This window comes from Nelusetta ayraudi, unplaced genomic scaffold (genome assembly GCF_046127955.1).
Source record: "Nelusetta ayraudi isolate G7.1 ecotype Tasmania unplaced genomic scaffold, CSIRO-AGI_Nayr_v1 ptg000048l, whole genome shotgun sequence".
Classification (NCBI taxonomy): domain Eukaryota; kingdom Metazoa; phylum Chordata; class Actinopteri; order Tetraodontiformes; family Monacanthidae; genus Nelusetta; species Nelusetta ayraudi.
Window position 1 is genome coordinate 6,210,607 of NW_027466098.1, and position 20,045 is coordinate 6,230,651.

The following is a 20,045-nucleotide window of genomic DNA, read 5'->3' on the forward strand; positions in this document are numbered from 1 at the left end:
AATGCCGAGGACAAATTTCACGCGCTAACCTTTAAAACACACGTGTACACACACACACACACACACACACACACACACACACACACACACGACTAGTTTAAAATGTCACTTCTGACTAGACAAAGCAAGCAGGGGGGAAGACAACCAACTCTGGAAGCATTTCAGGGCCGCTCGCTGCGGACTTATTGTATAAGTGGCAGGCGGTTGGTGTTGACGTCAGTTCGTGCTAGCTTCGACAGTCATGTAAAAAGCATGTCAGCAATGCGCGTCCTTAATGTGCCGCAGCGGCTATCACAACAACGCAGCCTGAAAGCACTCAGGCCGGTCAGCCTGCAATGCAGCAGAGCCCCTCCTCACCACTCAAGGGCCGGGCATGAGGAGGAGGAGGACCAATAAAACCCAGTCTGTTGATTACAATTGATATTCTGACACTTTTACAGCACTAGTCAATACAGCCGTAGTCTCGCTAAAACGTTATTAATCAAGTTATTTGGGGATTTTTTTTTCTTTTTTTTTTTTTTTTACTGTTAAGGCTTAGAAGGAAAAGAAAAAGGGACACGCTCAGGATACTTTTCACCCACTTTTTGTTCCTCTATGATGTTAATCCTTTCTCCATCATATAGATTTCATATTCAAACTACTTGTTAACATTGCCCAATTACATCCGATGACGTCATAGATTTTCCCGTCGTCCTTTGGCTGCCTTCTTCTCTTAACGTTTCAGAAAATCCTCGAGAAAACCTCAACAGGCTTTGCTGCGTGTGTGCTTCGCATTTACCAGCCAGACGTATTTCTGGACAGGTTTCTCAAGTCGACCTAGACGACAGGCAGGAAGCAGCCTAAAAAACAAGTTCAGGTATTCCATCTGTGCAGTGTATTTTTTAATGGGGGGCAGGGAGGTGGAAGGCAGCAAAAAAAAAAAGGTACTTCTTTTAGGCAGGCTGAGCAGAAAATAAAAGCTCGCGCTGATTGACATTGTTAATCAAAGTGGAAGTTTTCTTTCCGCCTGCATTCAGACTGACTCTCTGCTCACTCGGTACTGTGGTTCCAGCTGCTTCCTGAGAACCAGAGAGGACCCTCGCCTCTCCCTCTACCTTGCCTTTATTAGTCCGCCACCCATGATTCATCTCTGTCATGTTCTCCCACTCACCCTCGCTACGCTTCCATCTCTGTGGACCCGCCTGAGCCACAGAAATGACCCCCAGTGACACTCTTCCAGCCCTGTGATTCCGCCCGCCTCAGCCGCAGACAGGCTGAGAGCTTTCATGTTCACGGACGCGTTTCTCCCGCTGCTTGGGGCAGGCAATCACTCATTAAATTACGCATGACAAGCGGAAACAACAACATTTTTATTTTTATTTACTGAGCCAACCTGGCAGAAAACAGCTTTTAAATGTGCGTCTCAAACGTGTTGCTAGGGCTGCACAATACATCATACATTTATCGTTATCGCGATATCAACGTGTTGCGATAGACATATCGTGAACACTGCGATAAACAGTGTGTTCATCCATGCGCAGCATGTAAAGAAATTTGGCCAATCAGATTGAGCCTTACTGTGTTAGATGCCCGCCTCCAAGTAACTGATTTTCGGTTGAGGTCGCAAACCATGTGGAGCGAGTGAGGGGGGGCGTGGTCATGGCGGAAGCGACAAATGCGAGGAAAATGTGGGGGAAGAGGATCTGCAGCGCGATACAACAATGGTGTTATATCTGTACTGGTCTTCAATTTAACGGGTTTCTTCACCGAACCGCTGCAAATGTGCTTCGTCACCGTCAGCGGTTTCGTCAGAAATTCAGAGACACACACAACATATTACTGGCGGTTTTACTGTCGATGCCCACATCTACCACAGCGAATATACTCTTGTACGTGAGCGGTGAGCACTACGTATGAGTGACCTTAAAAAAAAAATAAAAAAAATTGGTATTACGCAAATTTTCGTCGCGCGAGACCTCATTTCACCCAAATAAAAAAAAATCAGTAGCTGTCAACTGATAACTGTGAGCTACCGAGACTCACAGCTAGCACGGCTTTCTTCGGGTAAATAAAGGCAGCATCCAGCATCCAACATTTTGATTTGGGCTGCCTGAGACAACTGGTTTCCCTCGGTTATAATGTTTTCTTAGCTTTCATTGAAATCGCCACTAACGTGTTGTTTATGTGTGTGACGGCGGCGTAACAGCTGTTGGGTAAGGAAACCGATTACTCAACCTGCCCCCTCCCTTCCTCCCCATACCCCAACGACTTGTTGGCATCGAACATGCGAAACATTTGCAATGTGAGACACTGCAGGTGAATTTAAATTCTTCTGTTCATCTTTATTTAAGATTTAAGTTATTTAAATGATTTTACTTACTTCGTTTTTTTCAACAATACAGGTAGTGGGGGATGTTTCTGCTATCCATGTTTTTGAGTAACATCATTTTTTTTAAATTGAAATACCCTGTTTAAGTGAGACATTGTGTTGCTGTGCACTTAAGTTGGTACAGTGTCAATATAGCAGCCGATTGCCAGGTGCAGTTCTGTCAACAAAAACATATTGTTGGAAAGGAAACAATGGATATAGTTTTTTTCAGTGTCTGCATAGGCTACTCATTGTCTGCAGTCTATGTTACCAGCAAATCCAAAGCAGAAAGACATGAACACTGCATACTTAAGTATTTGTTCTGTTGTTGTATTGTTATATTCTTGTATTTATCATATGTCATATCGCAACACACAACAGCATTATCGCATAGCGCATGTTTTCCTAATGTCGTGCAGCCCTACTTGTTGCAGAACATTTCGGCAGAAGGTGGGTTTTTTTTAGGATACAAAAACACAAAGACAGCTTCCTCCTCACTCACACCAACTACTGTAACTCCATGACCTCTTTCACTACATCTATAAATCTCCCCTCTGTTCTTCCTCCAGACCTCCTGCCTGCCTGGCAGCTCCAGCCTCTGCATCCTTCATCATGTCTGGTATTCATGCTCTATTTTCTCAAAGCCTTTTAGTTTTCCACTTTATTTCAAATAAGGCAACTCCTCCGATTACTTCCACCCGGTTCAAATATTTTACAAGGATTTCTAAACATCGCCTGTGTGTACGGGAGGAGTTGCATTGTCAAGTGATTATTTCAAATTAGATTTGAAGTTTAAAAAAAGGCTTTTCGACTGTGAATAAAAAGTCCAGGGATTTTTTTTTCCAATGTCAAACAATTTATAAGGCATAGAAACAACATTATTGCGTGACACAAAGATGAGATGTGTTTAAATAGGTGGCAGATGACTCCTCCAGGAACAAACAAGTCATGCTTTAAATTATTTTTTAGTACGTCCCTGACAGCCAATGATTCCACACGACTCGACTATTGTTCTTCAGTGGATATTAATCTCACTTTGCATCAGCACTTAGCTGATTTGTATAAAGCAAAAAAACAACACTACGGCCATATTGCCGGACCTGGGTTTGTTCCAGACATTTCACAGGACTCACCCTCCGGTTGTCTGCAGGGCTGTGGTAGAACTGAGAGATGACCTGCTTGCTGCCGTCCTTGGCCCCCAAGAGCTGAAACTTTTCGGAGACGAGCGTGAAAGTGGTCCCGTAGTCGTAGGAAATGTACACCTGGAAGCGGAGGGGAGGAAACGACAGCTGGGTGCAAGCAAGTCGATATGGCTCTCAATTAAAGAGTTGCGCGGATTAAAGGTCGTCAAAGCCCTGCTGATCCTGGCCACCTGAGATCCGACCTGCGACCCACAAGGGCGCAGATCCACCAGTTTAGGTCAGTTTCTGTGTCGATTTATTTGAGGACTGACTGGACCGAATGCCAGGCATAGATACTTATTATTAATATTTACTGTACGTTAAACTTGTTAATGCACATCAAGAAGAAATTTACTGTACATTAGAAAAATGATGGAAACAATTTCCTCCCATCCGTGCTAAAACTTTGAGGTGATTTTTCCAGTCAGAATTACAAATACAATACGTTTAATGGGAAAAGGGTGGTCGAATAAACTCTTCCATAGTGAACACTCAGCTTATGTGACCCACGCAACATTTTAACATGAAACACATTGTACAGCAAACTACTAGTAAAGCACTTCAAGTGTACGTCTGCTTGTCGTCTTCAGTTACCAAAAGGTGGACGCAAGCTGCACAACTGAAGCACTTATTTGAATATATCAAAACTGGATTAAACCAATAAGCAGCTGAGACGAGCTGAGCCCTAGCCAGCATGCGGGGGATGCGCAGCTTCCAGTGGAGGTCTACTTACAGAGCTGGTCTTAGGGCCCGACGATCCGGCGCTGTCTCGTGCCAACGCTACAATGACGTTGCTCTTCTCTCCGGCCCAGTGGACCACCATCTGGTTGTGGGAGTCGTTCAGGTTGGCCTGCAGGGCGACACAAGAGCTTGAGCACACCAGAGCTGCACTTCGGGTGAAAAAGGCAAGCAGGACACAGAATGTCTCTTCAGGCTCATCAAAAATGTACCTCCTCTTCAGAGAGAATTTCCCATTGCAGGGCACTCCACACACACACACACAAACGTTGATACACTTCTTTCAATCAACAATCACCGCCACTGCCAATGCAACTGTCTGAAATTTAGTTATTAAAACAATTCATACCATTCCATAAAATTGCAAATACCTTTTTGCATGACAATTTCTGCTTCTCAGGGGTGGTAAAATGTTTCACCTGAGTTCCCGAAAAATTAGAATATCAAATAAAAGTAGTTTTATTTTGGCAATTTAACATAAAAGATGAAACCAACAAATTTTATTGAGCCATTCCACGCAAATTGACATCTCAAGCAGTTCCTTGTTGTAACTTTGCTCATAAAGATTTTCAGCTTATTAAAACCACAAACCCACAAACTCAGAAAATCATTGTAAAATTTGAGGGGGGGTTTTAAGCTGCAAGAACTGATCAGCAAAATCCAAAGAAATAAAAGCTTGAAATATATTGATTTGCATATTATTCCTTTATATAATATGTCAAATTCACCTTTTAAGTTGAATTGCAGAAATACAACAACCTTTTCAGGATATTCTAATTTTCTGGGTAGTACCTGTAAATAACATCACTGTTGCCTGGTAGCAGACGCAGCTATTTTTGGGTTTTTTTTGGCGATTTCCCACTATTGTACATCTGTAGGCGTCTTTAAATGTTTCCTGCTGCCGCTGAATGAATATCTCCGTTTGCCGTTCTCAACCTGCTACCTGCAGCAACCCTTTGAAAAATAAAAAGGTGTATCTGTGTCAACGCAGCCGCGTATGTAGGGCAGGGCTCCGTTTTGTCGGAGTGCGGGGTGAACCTGGGAAAGCTGACCGCACCTTCCTTGCCACGCTGAGGGCAGTAATCTGCCAAAACCCTTTGATTGAGATATTGAATGTACCGTATGCTCTGCGCTAACATGAAACCTGTGATGAATACAATCACTCACTGCTATCAGATCTGGGTGCTGTTTTTTTTCTACTGGCTCTGACGAGAATAAGGCCTGCATCTGGCAGCAGTGGAATCATGGCAGGAAATCTCAAGCTTAAGGATCGGACACGCAGACGCTGATGTTGTTTCTGTAACTTGTGACACACGGGAGATCTTGTTCCGACATCATTCACTGTCAGACTGAAGGAATGAAGGAAGCAAGTGAAGCTAAACTATCCGACCATAACTGGGCCTGAAAAGCCACACAATGAGGAAGTGCACACTTCAGCATTCCTCGGTAGACTGACTGATTTAAATGATGTTGCAAAACGCGCAAACAAATACTTGGTTTTTTGATCTGTATTTCTTAATGTCTCTTGTTTCTTCATTGTTTCAAATATACTGAACGGAAAGTGTGTGTATTTAAAAAGAAAAGCATTTTGAGAAGGTTTGGACTGTTGAATTTACCGCTGCTATCAACTCGTTCAGGGGAATTAAAAACATAGTTTTAATGAAAATGAATTTGCATCAGTGAAGATTCAGAGCTTTCACAGACAAGTGTACTAATAGTTCACTAATACAGATTCAAATGTTAGTAAATAAATGGCACAACACACTCTTACAATACACATATAGGTGCATATTTTGTAGATGTTTACGTGTGTCAGAAATAGATAATGAACCTGTTGAATTTATGTGTCGACCATTTATGCATTTATATTATATATTTACGTCTGAAAGCAGAGATTAAGATAGAAGGCGTCAATTTCAAAATAATGGCTCCCGAGCTTGAATTTTATTTTTTTTATTTATTTATTTTTTGCGCGTTTTCGTTTCCTGTCCTGTAACCAACATTCACACTGACCAGTTCCAAAACACAGCAAGAGGCAGGAGATATCTCATTTTTCAACCACACTCTGCTATGTTTCTGGAACTGAACTGCAGCCAAAATTTGAGATTATTTAGAGAACATTTTGGTGCAAATAAGCCAGATAGGCCAGAGAATTTGGAACTTCTTTCAACTTTCAACTTTAAAAGAAGTCACATATTGTACCCGTTTCGCAGGAGGAAACAATGAAAGGGTTTGACCTTTTTTTGCAGTGCAGGATGATTCCTACTCAACTCAACTTGAACTGCAATGTCAAGCGTGTAAAATTTCATTCTTGGCTGACGAACACGAACACTAGAGTAAAGTAAAACCTGCTCTGCTGCACCTTTGACTGAAATTTTCTTTTCAAGCTAATCTGCTGGCTCTGAGATGCTCTGATGTGTTTTCAGCAGTTTTCCTCATTGAGATGCACCAAATCAACACAAACTGGCAGGAAATGATGAGTACCTATGAGAATCGGGTTCAAGTTTCTGTGAGTGGGATACTAAAGCTCCTCTTTTTGACCAATTTTCAATTTCCATGGTTAACGCCAAGGTGAGGAGAATTTCATTTTAACGCCATCACAGAGACAAGAAAAAAACACATCGTGTAGGAGTCAGTTTCTGATTTTCACCACAGAACTTCCATAGCAGAAAAAACTAGAACAGATTTGAAAAAGATGAACACAACACCTTGTTAGTTGCAGAAGTATGCACAATATTATAAATGTTGACATTATTTGTCATATTATGTTGTTTTGTTTTTCTTCAAAAAAAGGAGAACATCAAAGCACATCTTTTCTTAAGTTACGAAGTCAGGTCAATAAATATCAAGGCTGACTGGCTGAGAGAGAAATTTTGCAAAACGGCTTTCCAAAAGTATTTATTGATTCCTATGCATTTTTTTAATGAGGTCCAGTCAAACAGGATAAATTAAAGTGTTTGCGTGAGTGTACTGGGACTGGCATTGTAACCAACGGCAGTCAAGCAATAATAAATCGCGAGTGGTTTCCCCGAATTGTAATAAGTGCATTAGCAGAACAAACAATAACTTGAGGTTCGTCTCAGTTTTCTATTTGCCGCCAATCTCTTCCAGACCTTCACAGACAGACCTGCGTGTGGGATGGGTCTACGTCTGCGCCCGCAGGGCCATTATTCACAGCGTCGCTATGGTGGCAGCCCGTTGCTCATTTGCACTCGGATCCCTTACCTGTGCACTTCACTATGCTGCATTGCACACTGAGGCATCACCACACCACGTATTAGGGTTTATTTGAGATACTTAAGTATTGCCTCAAACCCTCTATTGTCTCAATGTGATCTGTTTTTAACATACTGCTACTGTTTTCGACTTCCTTCCGTCTTTTTCTGGACTGTAAACTGCTGCTGCATTAACGCCTGAATCTCCCTTCGGGGACGAGTGAAGGTTTAATCGATCAATAAAATCAATGTGTGGAACAACGCAGAGACAAATGGCTAAAACATACTTGACGTAGGAATGAACAAAGGCTTTAAGAGTCGCTTCATACTGGAGGTCTGTTAGGAAGACGCACTTCAACCCTCTGTCTCTTTTCACCTGGACGTTCGACAGCTGCCAAGGTGCTGGGTCGCAGCGTGTTGTGTTTTCCCCCGTAATGCAGTGACCGGCTGCAGCACTACTCCCCATCCCCCTCCCCATCCCCCACGCACCCTTCCTAAAAGGCACGTAGATCAATAGAAAGAAATAGACCATTTCATCTTCCCCGTTGTCGCGGCCTCGCCATCCCCGCCGCCTCTCCTGCCTGATCTTTTATTGATGCGTCTGGGGGGTGGGTGGGCGGGGGGGGGAGTAGCCTACTGAGAGAGCACCCCCCCCCCCTCCTCCTCCCATCCCCAGCCTCTGTCGTTTTTTTTTCTTTTCTTTTCTTCGCTTCAAAGGCTTTCCTTTTCACGCTGCGGTGTAACACAAGAAACGTCTTTTCCAGCCCTGTCAGTTGCGATCAGACGCGAGATGTGACCCAATTCTGACGCGCGGCGGCGGCGGCTTCCACTACCCGCGACACCGAGCCACGCGCGCTGCCAAAATGTTTGCAACAGGAGCCGGAGAGAAACAGAACACACTCTGAGAACCAGCTTTTGGCAGAGCGAGCTAGCTAGCATGGCCAGGCCGTTTGTTCGGGCCGTTTGCAGGGACAGTTCATCCCGAGGTGAAACTTTGCACTGCGCGCCGCCACATCGACGTGGGTTCTGTTGACATTCCCTAATCCACCTGAGGTTTACTAATTCACGGAACCGTTCTGGAGTTTCATAGACAGAGAGGGAATCTCGCGCGGCTGCCAAACACGCTGGAAGCCCTACGGTGGCTACAAAAGGTAATCACACGTCAGAAGAAAAACAACATATCACCATCACTGGAAAGAGCAGAATCTGCACTGTGGTTTTTCAGCCAATACATCTGCTTGCTCCAGCAAAGCCACCAGCCAGGAGCCGCGTTCAAAAGTATTGGCCCGTTTGTTTACATGCAGCTGGAACTTGAGTGCGTGGTTATCGTGAATTGGTGGGATTAAAGTTTTTTTTGGACACCCCCACGCACTACAATCACTTTGGTCTCCAAAGGCAATTTCTTTTATTCCAGTCACCCACAGGACCCCGGATGCTCCCTTCTGCACGTACGCTGTTCCGTCCAGACGGATGTTTCAGCAAGATAATGGCGCTTGTCACACATCCAGGGCGAGTACAAGAATTTTGTTTCGTTTTTGCTTTTCTTAGAAACAAAAAATTCCTTGGTTTGTGTCTGTTGCAGCCACACCGATCAAAGCACAAAAGATATTTAAGATGAATGCCTTTTTTTCCCCCCACTTCTGTGGATCGAATACTGCCACAAAAGTCACACACATTAGAAACTGACCCGAGCAGCAAACGGTGAAGTTTTAGCAACAACAGGGCCCGGTAGATGTTACGGCAGAAGAAAAAAAAAAGCAGAGACGTGAATATCACCGCCCACTGAGGCCTCAAGAATGAACAAGGCAGGTCTGCAGCGGCACATCACGTTGCAGCGAAGGTGGTGGGTGCTTCTGGAAAGTTGCCGCGCTTGATCGTAAAATAGCTCTTGGAGAGAATCGGCCATCGGTGAAATGCGACTGAAAAAAGAGATAATAATGACTCGCGTTATCACACTCGCTAAAGCCCCAGCGAGAGAGAGAGAAAAAAAAAAATGAAAAACAGCAGAGGCCATCCTGCAAGCAGGACAAGGCTGGAAGTCACCACAAAGACACCAAGTTTGACCTTTGCCTCGCGTAACGTCCAACAAAGGGATGATTATGCACCACAGTCACGGAAACCGGCCACGCTGATAAACAACTCGCTCTTCTTTCACTCCGTCTTCCACACAGCGCTTCCCCCAGGAGCGTTTTGGGAAAAAAAAAAAAAAAAAAGGTCTGGACTGTCGCTCAGGACGAGGTGCCTCTGCAGTAAATCTCGGCGTTTTAGGGCCTCGGTGACGGCGCTGCAGACCGGCAGGCACGGCTGAATGAAGAGAATTATGATGGCTGGTGAGGTGAAAGACAATATGCCAGGTTGCAGTTTTTCATTAAAAAAAAAAAAAGCTTGAGCAAGACACTAAAAGTCGTTCACAAATTATTGCCGCCAGCAAAGGATATCAAAACCATAAAAGATCACTGACTTCTTTTCCATTTTCAAATAGAATTGGAGGTGTGGACAGAGGTTTTCTTAGGGGAAAACCGACATGACGCCACCTTCAAGAAGACTGCAGCAGACTTTTACAGGACACGTTAACATCAAGATCACGATCAACCAGATGGTTGCTCTCTCTTGAAAATCTGGACTTGTAAACGTATTCTTCATTAATAGTGGTAAAAAATGGTCCACTGTGTAACATTTAGCTTCACCTAATGGTAAAATTACACACACCAGAGCTGGTGTTTTGGACTAATATAGATACATGGTGGTGCAAGTGCACCTGCCCGAAGCAAATACACTGGGAATGTTTATTATTAGCAAACAGGAAAAAAGAGTTGCTTAGTTCTCATTTTTATTCCACTCTGAGCCATTTGAAATTGTACATACTGTGCCCGTTTTCAAACCAGCATTTAAGCAACCGTGAGAGCAGAAGTTCACTGACAGACGCAACGTGAAAAGATACCTGGTTGGTCTGGTTATGTGACTTCTGAGGAGCGCTGCTGTTTACCCAGGAGGAAAAACACACAGTTCAATTAAAATTCCACCACAGGAAGCAAAAGCGCCGATGCCTACAGCAGCTTGAGAGTGAAAACACAAAAGGGACACGGCACCCACACGCCAAAACCGAAAGCCGCCACTTCATGCTTGAAGAAGTAGGCTAATAACGCAACTGCCAGTCAGTCAGTCAGTCACAGTGAAGATTCCAACTGTATTTTTGACATTTTGCACCTTCATGACAATAAAAATCGCCCGGTTCATTTGTTGAATATCCCTTGTGTCGGTCTAGAAGTGTGAGGGTTGGATTAAGAAGTGCTCGCCGGAGGGTCAGGACGAAGCAATTCACTCTTACCGCATCTGGGAGGACAAAATCACCAGTTTATTGCACCCATTTGCACATACACACCTACAGCCAAGTTTAGAGTTCCCAACTGGCCTCACCAGCATGTTTCTGAACTCCAGGAGGGAGCCGGAGCACTCAGAGAGAACCCACGCACACAGGGAGAACATGCTAAACTCCCTTTGATGTGAGTTGACTGTGCTAACCACTGCACCACTATATGTGTCACCCTGTTTCACATCATCACCATTAGTTATAAATACGCTGATGATCTGAGGAAGAGCTGAAGCGCGTTCACATCCGAGCATATGCCCCTCTCTTAATGTAGGACACTGGTTTAGGAAACGTGGGAGAGCCGTGCGAATACATAGACGGGAGAGAAACGTCAAAAAAAATATATATATATTCTTATCACATCTCATCTTAAATAATGTAGACCTCAGGCTGGCAGGAATTTGAAATCTGCCCAGTGCCAACCTCTCCAAAACTGCAAACTACAAACTGCTCTGCAACGTGGCCGGTGGACCGTAGATGACTTTCGAAATGGCAGGAGGCTGTTCCTTATCTGCGCCCTTCCATCAATCTCCAGGACAGCTATGTGGCCACTTGGGGAAAAAGAGAGGTGGGCGCCCTTGCTAGCGCTAGAGCCAAATCGAAGAGAGCCAACGAGGCCAGTGCGCGGCGCCACAGTTTTGTCAGTCCCTCTCACGCAACACATGCATAATGCATTCTGTCTCGCCAAAACGCCATCTTGTGCAAAAAATAAAAAATAAAAAAATACTCGTCACACCTAACAGAACAGACAGGGGGGCTCTGCAAATCCGGCCAGTGAATCGCTGAGTGCAAAAATAAGCTCCTTTCAGGACGGGTCACTCTACCACTTGGCCTTGAGAAGCAAATGCCTGGAAAAGTGAGTTTGCAGCCATCTGGGCGATTCCCCACTGCACTCGTGAGGGGAGGCAGCCAGATTTATATCTGCACCATCACATCCTGCACAAATACCTGATTTAAGATGCATAACAAAGTATGGGGGTGGGGGATAAAAGCTGGACTGGCACACAGGGTTCAGCCCTCGCTTGCTTGAGAAAGTTGAAAGAAAAATAATGAGATTATTAAAAGTTGTTGTGCTTGAAACCATCTTTGAACACCATGGGAGAGTAAACGCTTTGTTACGAGGAAAAGATTTGACAGAAATGAGAGTGAGCCTGGGTGACAAGCACACAAAAATATGAGTAATCAGGTAACCGTAAAAATCGTATTTAATAAGGTTAAATGCACTTCAGAAATGTGATCATTGAAAAATCCTGGTTTACATGTTTCAGTGCATTATGAGTTCTTTGAGTGATCTAGGACTCAAACTTCACTTTTTTTCTTTTTTTCTTTATGAGAAATGAGGAGATTACCAAGACGCTAATTTTCCTCTTTAGTCCTTCATTTAACATTATTTTCCAAACATCCAGTCGGTGATGCCCAGCTCTTGTGGTTAGCCAACGTGGGAGCAACTACACCTGCAAAATAATGTTATTTAGCATGAAATTAGTCTCCTCTCCCGTCCAGCAGTCAAACTTTGCCGACTAAATCTATAAGTGTCCCCTTATTTTGTAGGGCAGGAAGCAATGGGCTCAGAGAAAAACGTCTCTAGACAAATGAAACAATTTCCTCACATATAAAATATGTTGAATATCCAGAGGTGGAGAAGCACAGGCTCATGAGACCAAACCAGTTCTTTTGTGAATCAGGACTGATGAACTCAGTCTGCTGTCAGTCTCAGGCCTCACAGGTGGTGCAAGGTGCTTTCATGTTGCTCTCCAAAAGCAACCAGGAAGTTCCAGCATGATTACTGACAGGAAAGCAACCAGCTCTCCGTCTCGATGTCGATAAATTTAACGTCCCAAGTTCAACCAACACCTAAAGCTTAAAGCTCATCCCCTCATTCCAAGGTATGTGAACAAAGTCTGCAGGTTGCATTTGCAGAAAACATGAACCCTTTCTCCCCCCCCTCACCCCCCCGTCCGCCACTAAAAGCTAAACCGAAATTAGTTGCCAGAATAACTACAGGCTACAGTCACTCTAATTGGCATGTGTTGTCCCTGGGTGTTGATTTGTGTCACGTCCCGAGCAGCCAGCCCACTCCTTTCACTGACAAGCCTTTACACGCAACCAAGAAATTGGCAGCATTCCTTATTTATGGCTGAATCCAAATAATAATAAAAAAAAAAAACCTTCTGGCTCTGGTGGGCTGAAAGGCTTTAGGATGGCTGTCAGATGAGAGAGCTGTAGAAAACCTCAGTGATGTTTATTGACAAGTTGGGGTGAAAGCAAGTCGGGTGTGTGTGTGTGTGTGTGTGTGTGTCTGTGTGTTTGTGTGTGTGTGTGTGTGGGGCGGGGGGCGGGGGGGGGGGGTAGTTTGACCAGTCTTTCATTATGTTAGTCATCCAGGCTGGACACGTGCAGCTCTTCCCAAAGATCTGCAGAGGATGAGTAAGAAATTCAGACAACTGGCAACGTCCAATGAACTCAACACCAGGCAAATTGGATCAAATCAGTTGAGTGCTTATTCACCATCAAGGATTGGCTGTCAAGCAACTCCCTACAACTTAATGCAAGTAAAACAGAAACTCTCAACATAGCAAATAATGTTGCAAGGGCTTGCCCCAGAAAAACTCCTAGACCTTATACAGCCTTATAGAAGTAGTCGGTCCCCGAGGTCCTCTATCCAGGCTATCTTGGTGGTGCCACGAACCAGGCTCAAAACTAGGTAAGCTTCTTGGGGTGGTGGCCCCAAGACTCTGGAGCATACTCGGACTTAAGAGCCTTCACTTCCATGGGCAGATTTAAAGGGAGGCTAAAAACCCTCCTTTTTAGACAAGCGTCCGGTCCAGCGTTGACCAAACTGATGTATCTCTGTCTCGTCTGCAATACGTAGTCTGTATAAATTTGTCCTGTCTGCAAAATTTCCTTTTGCTCCGTGCATTGGTGCTGTGAGGAGCGCCATACAAATAAAGTTTTACTTGCTTACTTCACTCCAGGTCAACCTGCTAGCCAAAGCTATTGCAAGAGAAGCCTGGAAAGCACTTCATTCTACGGGCGTGCATACATCTCCAGTCTGACTTATTTCCCATCATTACACTTGAAGGTTTGCTCAGTGTCTTGGAGGACGTCCACAGCTGGGCTCATTTTAAGCATTTGCAGCTCTCCCAAGAAAAATATCTGTCAGCGAAGCAAAGTGGGATCATTTCGCATTTTGTCGGGCAGGTTCTCCTCTCATTTAAAAATCTGTCTGGAAACAATTGTCTCTTTAAGGCGAGTCGCGGCGAGAAAGCGGGAGTAACGAGTAACGGAGCGGGATCCAGTGTCATCGTCAGGAGAAACGGCGCTTGATTCCTCTAGATTTGCAGAATCTAGAGCGGATACGGAAACCGTTTTATTGCTATCTGCTGCAATCTTATCCTTGCTTCCTAACCCTGGAGCGCTTTTGACGTCCAAACATTTAGCTTACTCTCTCGGTTCTTGGCTCGGGGATTTCCATTATTCAACGGCGGGAGGAGCAGGAGTGTGTGTGTGTGTGTGTTGGGGGGCGGAGTGGGGGAGGAGGAGGGGAGCAGGGAACGCCGTGGCCAGGAGAGCGCTGGCAGGCCCGGCCGGTTTCAAACAATGACATCATCTCTGCAGGACTGGCAGGCGACGGGACGCTGTCGGCGCGCTCACAAGGCCGTGTCCGCTTTTGCATGCATAAGTTAGCGGGCGCCATTAGCGACCGGCTGATCGCGAGCACAGTGAAGCCACTGTCCTCGCAGTGTGACGGCGGACCCAGTTGGGTGGTTCCGTCCACATCCATGTTGTCTAGGTCCTGAGGTTTTCCGCAATCACTGTCAAGTGACAGCAAGAATTTTGCGGCAGTGATTTATACGTTTCAAGGGTCGACTATCAGTGCTACATCCTCGTCTCTGGGAGGACTTGAACTTTCATTTTGAATCCTCCTCGGGGAGTGTCTTTATTGTGAAGCATGGAGGCACTCGATGGTAAATGATAAACACTATACTCAAGCTCTTCTGGACTTGAACAGGGGAGCTGCTGCAGCAAAAGAGCTCTACTTGAAATGTCTTGACAGCAGCTGCACAAACTCAACCAGACAAAAAAAGAAAACAAGCTAATGAAGACGTTTTCATGCTGGAGCTAAGTGCTGTTCCGACCGCGCGCGCACACGCACAAACCAACACGCATACACACACACAATCAGTAGGAATAACAGCCTCCAGCACTGAGTGACAAATTTTAAGGAGGCTTTAAGGATCAAAACCGGCAACACAAGCATTAAGAGTAAAAATATGTTCGCATAAAGTTTATGTCAGCAGAAGTGTGTCTGGTGTGCAGCATGCGGCATAGCAGAGACTGGGCCAGTAAGCACCATTTGCCATGCCTGTTTCATTTGAAATCTGGTTGATTTTATTTTTCTGTTTCATTTTTGATGAGGCCACTAAATCACTTTGGTTCCGATTTGGAGTTTCATTATTCGTTACCGGACCTGCACATGCTTTTCCCGGGCCAAGCTCAATATGCAATGCATAGCATCGCAGACTTTCCATGAAGAGTGTGATCCTGGCAAGTGTTCAAATGTTTGAGATTGAATAAGCTCATCTAATGAAGCTACCCCAAGGATAATGGAAACATGCATCACCTCAACATCACTTTTGGGTCGAGTCAATGTTGGGCATATAGCGAATGAGAGGTAACAGCTGCAGAACAATCAGTGCATGTGAGTGTTCAGGTTTAGGGTGTCCTTCTCCTGTAGACTAGACACCACTCATATGCATCTGCAGAGGTCACCGCGGAGATGTAATTGGAGCCTTGAATACACAATACACACTCGTGGGGATAATCTGCGGGCTAAACCTGCTCCAATTGCTCGTCGACTCAAATAGCTAATCAGCCAAGCATGAATTTAGTCCTGTAGGTGTGGAAAAGATGACTTCAGAGAAGAAAGGGAATTTCAGTGACTTTGAACGCAGCGACGGGGTGGTCTCAGTATTTTACAAACTCCTCATCCCCTGGGACGTTCGCACTGGCACAACCGTCTCGAGGGTTTACAGAGGACGTCCCAAAAAGAGACCATTTATTTTTGCTGAGCACCAGCAGATTTTCAAATGCAAGGTAACAATTGAACAAATTGTTGAGAGCATGTGCAGACCAATGCAAGAGTCTTTGCCAGTCTGCTTAAAGTGACTTGGTCAGAATGAATCAGGAAAGCACTCGTCTTCTATTTGCTTGGCAGCCGATCTGTTTAATATACACGTCGAGGTGGAGCGAAGCACCTCTTCGGACTGGACATTTCCATCACCATCTGGTTATTTGCCTTATTTAAGTGAAGTTTCTTAATTTCATCTCTGTTTGAGTCTTTACACTTTAACTAAATGTAATCCTCTCAGTCCTCCCATTCCCACATTTTTTCCCTTGTCACTCTGTTAGCGTTTACAGCCATTCAGCCATGTTGTGCAACCCATAAAGTGTAACGTTTTGTTAAGTAATGTCAGATCGAAATGTAATGGTAGGTACAGGGTGTGCCTACCTTTAAACGGAACTTGTGTGCGCACTGAACAACTCCGATAAGTCGGTCAGAAAATATCTCATTGGACCACAACCCTAGCACTAAGCCCGCTTCAAGTGCCCTCGGGTGCCCTCAGGTGCCTTCAGGTTTGCCTTTCAACTGCCAAGAAGAACTAGTGGGAACTAGGGCATGATGTGGTGACGCTAGTTGCAAAGGAACAATAATTTCTTGTGCCCTATGAAAACAACAATATCAGAGGTGTGCAATTGCTGTTGTTGGTTCTCAGGCTTCAGTCAGCAAATTTGGATTGTGCAGCTGAAAGAACAGGGAAAAAAAGACACTTTACTGCAACAATTTAAAGTTTTACTTCGAGACTTGGTGCGAGCTACGGAGGAGCTGGGTTTTCTTGATGTGATGAATGCAAGGCAAATTGGCCCACGTACAGTATTACATTGTTGCTGCCGTTCAACTTTCTGTTCCTCAAACTGAAACTGGTAACAGGTTTGACACACTCACAGTGAAACAAACATGCGAACGGAGGGTGTGTGCTGTGTGTGTGAAGGGGATGACATCTTTAGCTTACAGCAACACTTTAGCAGCGCTCAAGCAACTTTAAAGCTTATTTTTCCAATCCTCTGACAGCTCGGCTCAACTCATCCTGGCAGTTTCTCATACCGGAATCGAAACCCAAACGACGAGCGCGCGACCGAGAGCCGACATCAAACCAGATGCATGATTCAGCAGCCGACCTCAGACCGAGCGAGACACTATCTCCAATTACGGCGCGCAGCTTGAGCCCCTTAACAAGTCTGGCCCGGCTATTACAGGGACAACAAGCCTGGGGAAAACACGCTCGACAAGCTAAGTATTTAATAACAGCACCACCACCACCACCACGCCACCCCCGCGGCCACGTCCCTCGCAAGTGTCGAAACCTGATCCAGCTCACGTCTCTGGAGGCCATTTGTCCGCGTTTGTTGTGTTTGTGCTGCAGGGTGTCACCCGACAGGAGAGCGTCGGTCAGCATGAGACAGCAGGCTCATGACTAATGACGGACAGAAACATTTCCCTCTGCTCTGCTCACCTCATTTCACCCCCACCACCAACACCCATTTTATTCTGGGTTTTGTCACACACTGTATTCGTTCTCTTTGTTTACCACTGTCATCAGAGCGAAACATGTCACAGTTCACCATTTGAGTTATTTCTTCGGTTTTCTTGGCTTTGTTCCCCCCCCAACACCAAATTAAATCCAGTTTTTTGGCTAGCGCTACACTGACTTGGGAGTAAATCGTCAGATCTCAGTGTTTAATACAGTTTCAGACAAACTGGAGCCGGGGGAGGGAGCCCCCTGACAACGCGTGTTTACGGCAAATTGTGCCCCCTCGTTTTTCTGCAGTTCTTCCTGACAGTCTCACCGCGACAAGTCTTTGTTTTCTTTCTCCACCCACGGCCTATCCTGCGAGATGTTTTTCCATCTGCACGCGACCACGTTGCATTTTGGCCGTCGCCGAGATGCTTCATTACACATTTTCCATCACGGTGCCGCCAGACCGTGTTAGATGGCCTTATAACGACGTCGGTGGGCAAGGAAAGGGACACGGCAACACTTCAGGGTGGTAGCTGGAAACGCCTCTATATTCAAATGACAGCCATAAATACACCCTAATGAAAGCAGCGCCACCAATTAGCAGTATTGGACTGTGATGACTGCTCAGTTAACAGTTCAGAATCCAGATGACTGGGATCAGGATTGATATCATTCTGAAATGTAGGCCGACTCGATTACAGTACAGTCGTGCAAGCTCTCCCCCTGTAATAAAACACATTTCATTTCTCACGAGATGCTTTTTAGTCGTGCTTTGTGACCAAGGGCGTGAACAATCACCAGCAGGTGTGAGAGTACAAAGCCATGAAGAAAAATATTTGCTTTCCCATGAGGACAGAATGGGGTTATAACCTGCAGCTAGGAACCAAGTGGCTGCGCTCTGTCATTTCGAACCTTCACAACCGAACCCCATTTCTCAATGCTGCCAATTTCAAGCTGCGGAATTAAAAGTGTGCTGCTTACTGTGATAATCTTTGGATGAAGAAGTGGATTAGCTAAAAAAAAACAAGAGCATTACATTTGTCACATGTGCACGCTTAAAAACACTAGTCAGAACCAACGCTGTTCTGGGATCTGTTGTTTTGTTTGTTTGTTTTTTGTCGGTCTGTTTTTTGGTATTGCTCCAATTCTGGCGGCTTAGCTTTGAATGAAACCACCTTTCTGCGCATTCTACCGGGCAACTTTAAGAGGAGTCGTCGTAAACGAAAAACGAGCTGAAGAATTTGTACCGTCTGTGTCCCTAATTACTTATCCGAAAGGCTCTTCTGGCAACGGCGGCGAACGTGACACGGTTGTAACCGCCGACACTGTGTTACGAGAGCTGCGCTTTAAACGCTCTGGCTGCGTCCATCGGACCAGGTGAACGGGCTACTCCGACCGTCGGGTTCCCTTTCGAACGTTGCTCTGAGGTTAAACGGGTCACATTGTTCACCCTTTATTTCAAAAATCGTATCGTATTATTCTAAACGGCTGCAACGGCGAACTCGCTCCGTGCATGCAGCGGGGCGATGAATTGCCGCCGCGACTTCTTCCACCTATAAACAACAACACCTTGAGGTTTGTGTAACATCCTGCAAGACATCCTTGCTAGTTTAAGGGCAGTCTGAGGTGATGGCGCGGCGTTTTGGAGTGTCCGAGGGGGACGGTTTCCTTTGCGAAGATGCGCTTCATTTACCTGTCCGTACACCTTCGGCATGGTCGAGTCGCCGCCGCTCCGGCGGATTCGATCGTGAGCTTCCACGCCGCGCTGCGAGCCGCTCTCGGCGGCACTGCGAGCGGCCAGAGGCAGCGCTGGAGCCGCGGCGGCGGCGGCGGCGGTGGCGGCGCCTCCACCTCCATCTCCGGTGCCCTCGTTCGCTTCTATCGTGAAAAATCCACGGTTCTGCGGCAGCGTGTGGTCACGCTGTCCCGGGTGAAGGCGAAGGGTCGAAGAATCTGTCCGGGCGACCCACAGGAGCAGTAAATACAACGACCACCGTGGAGAGGACTGCATCGCGCCTGGCCGCGGCATCGCCATGTTTGTGTATGTTTGGTGTGTGTATGTGTGTGTGTGTGTGAGTGGATGTGTGTGTGGTGTGTGTGTGGTGTGTGGTGTGTGTGTGTGTGTGTGTGTGTGTGTGATGAGGTAGAGAGAAAAAAAACCGAAGAGCTCCTTCTACTGGCAGCGATGACCCTGCTGCTGCGTTCGCTGGCCATGGGAATGTCGGGAAAGGCGACACTTAAGCATGCGGCACAAAGACACGGCCAAGATGTTGGCGGAGTTTACAGTGGAGGGGACAAAAGCACGACAATATTATAAATAATTAAATAAATAAATAAATAAATAAATAACAAAGCAAGGAAAGTGGATGTCAGGGCTTCATTTTTGTAAATGAACTTAAATCTCTAAGAATTTGGATGGATGCCACTTCACTTTTGACCAGAAATTGCCCAGTGTAATTCCTGAAGTCAGTGACCTTTTAATTCTTGTACTTTTTGGAGAAATTGAACATACACAAGAAACCTTTTCGTGAGTGTGATTTACTATATGAACTGGCGCTTATTAATCCTTATGCATTCTAAAGTGGGGAACGTCCATGTTACAGCACTCAATAT

At 45.5% G+C, this 20,045-nt stretch overlaps 1 protein-coding gene across 1 annotated transcript in view; it reads right to left on the reverse strand.

The window, feature by feature from the left end:
• sorl1 (sortilin-related receptor, L(DLR class) A repeats containing) overlaps positions 1 to 19,529 on the reverse strand; it is a 76,855-nt gene extending 57,326 nt beyond the window's left edge. The window contains exons 1-3 of the mRNA XM_076035892.1: positions 19,126 to 19,529; positions 4,262 to 4,378; positions 3,481 to 3,609 (exon numbers count right to left, since the gene is read on the reverse strand). Of these exons, the coding sequence (XP_075892007.1) occupies positions 3,481 to 3,609; positions 4,262 to 4,378; positions 19,126 to 19,467 (588 nt within the window). The 5' untranslated portion in view covers positions 19,468 to 19,529. The remainder of the gene's footprint in view (positions 1 to 3,480; positions 3,610 to 4,261; positions 4,379 to 19,125) is intronic.
• Positions 19,530 to 20,045: the final 516 nt, after the last annotated feature.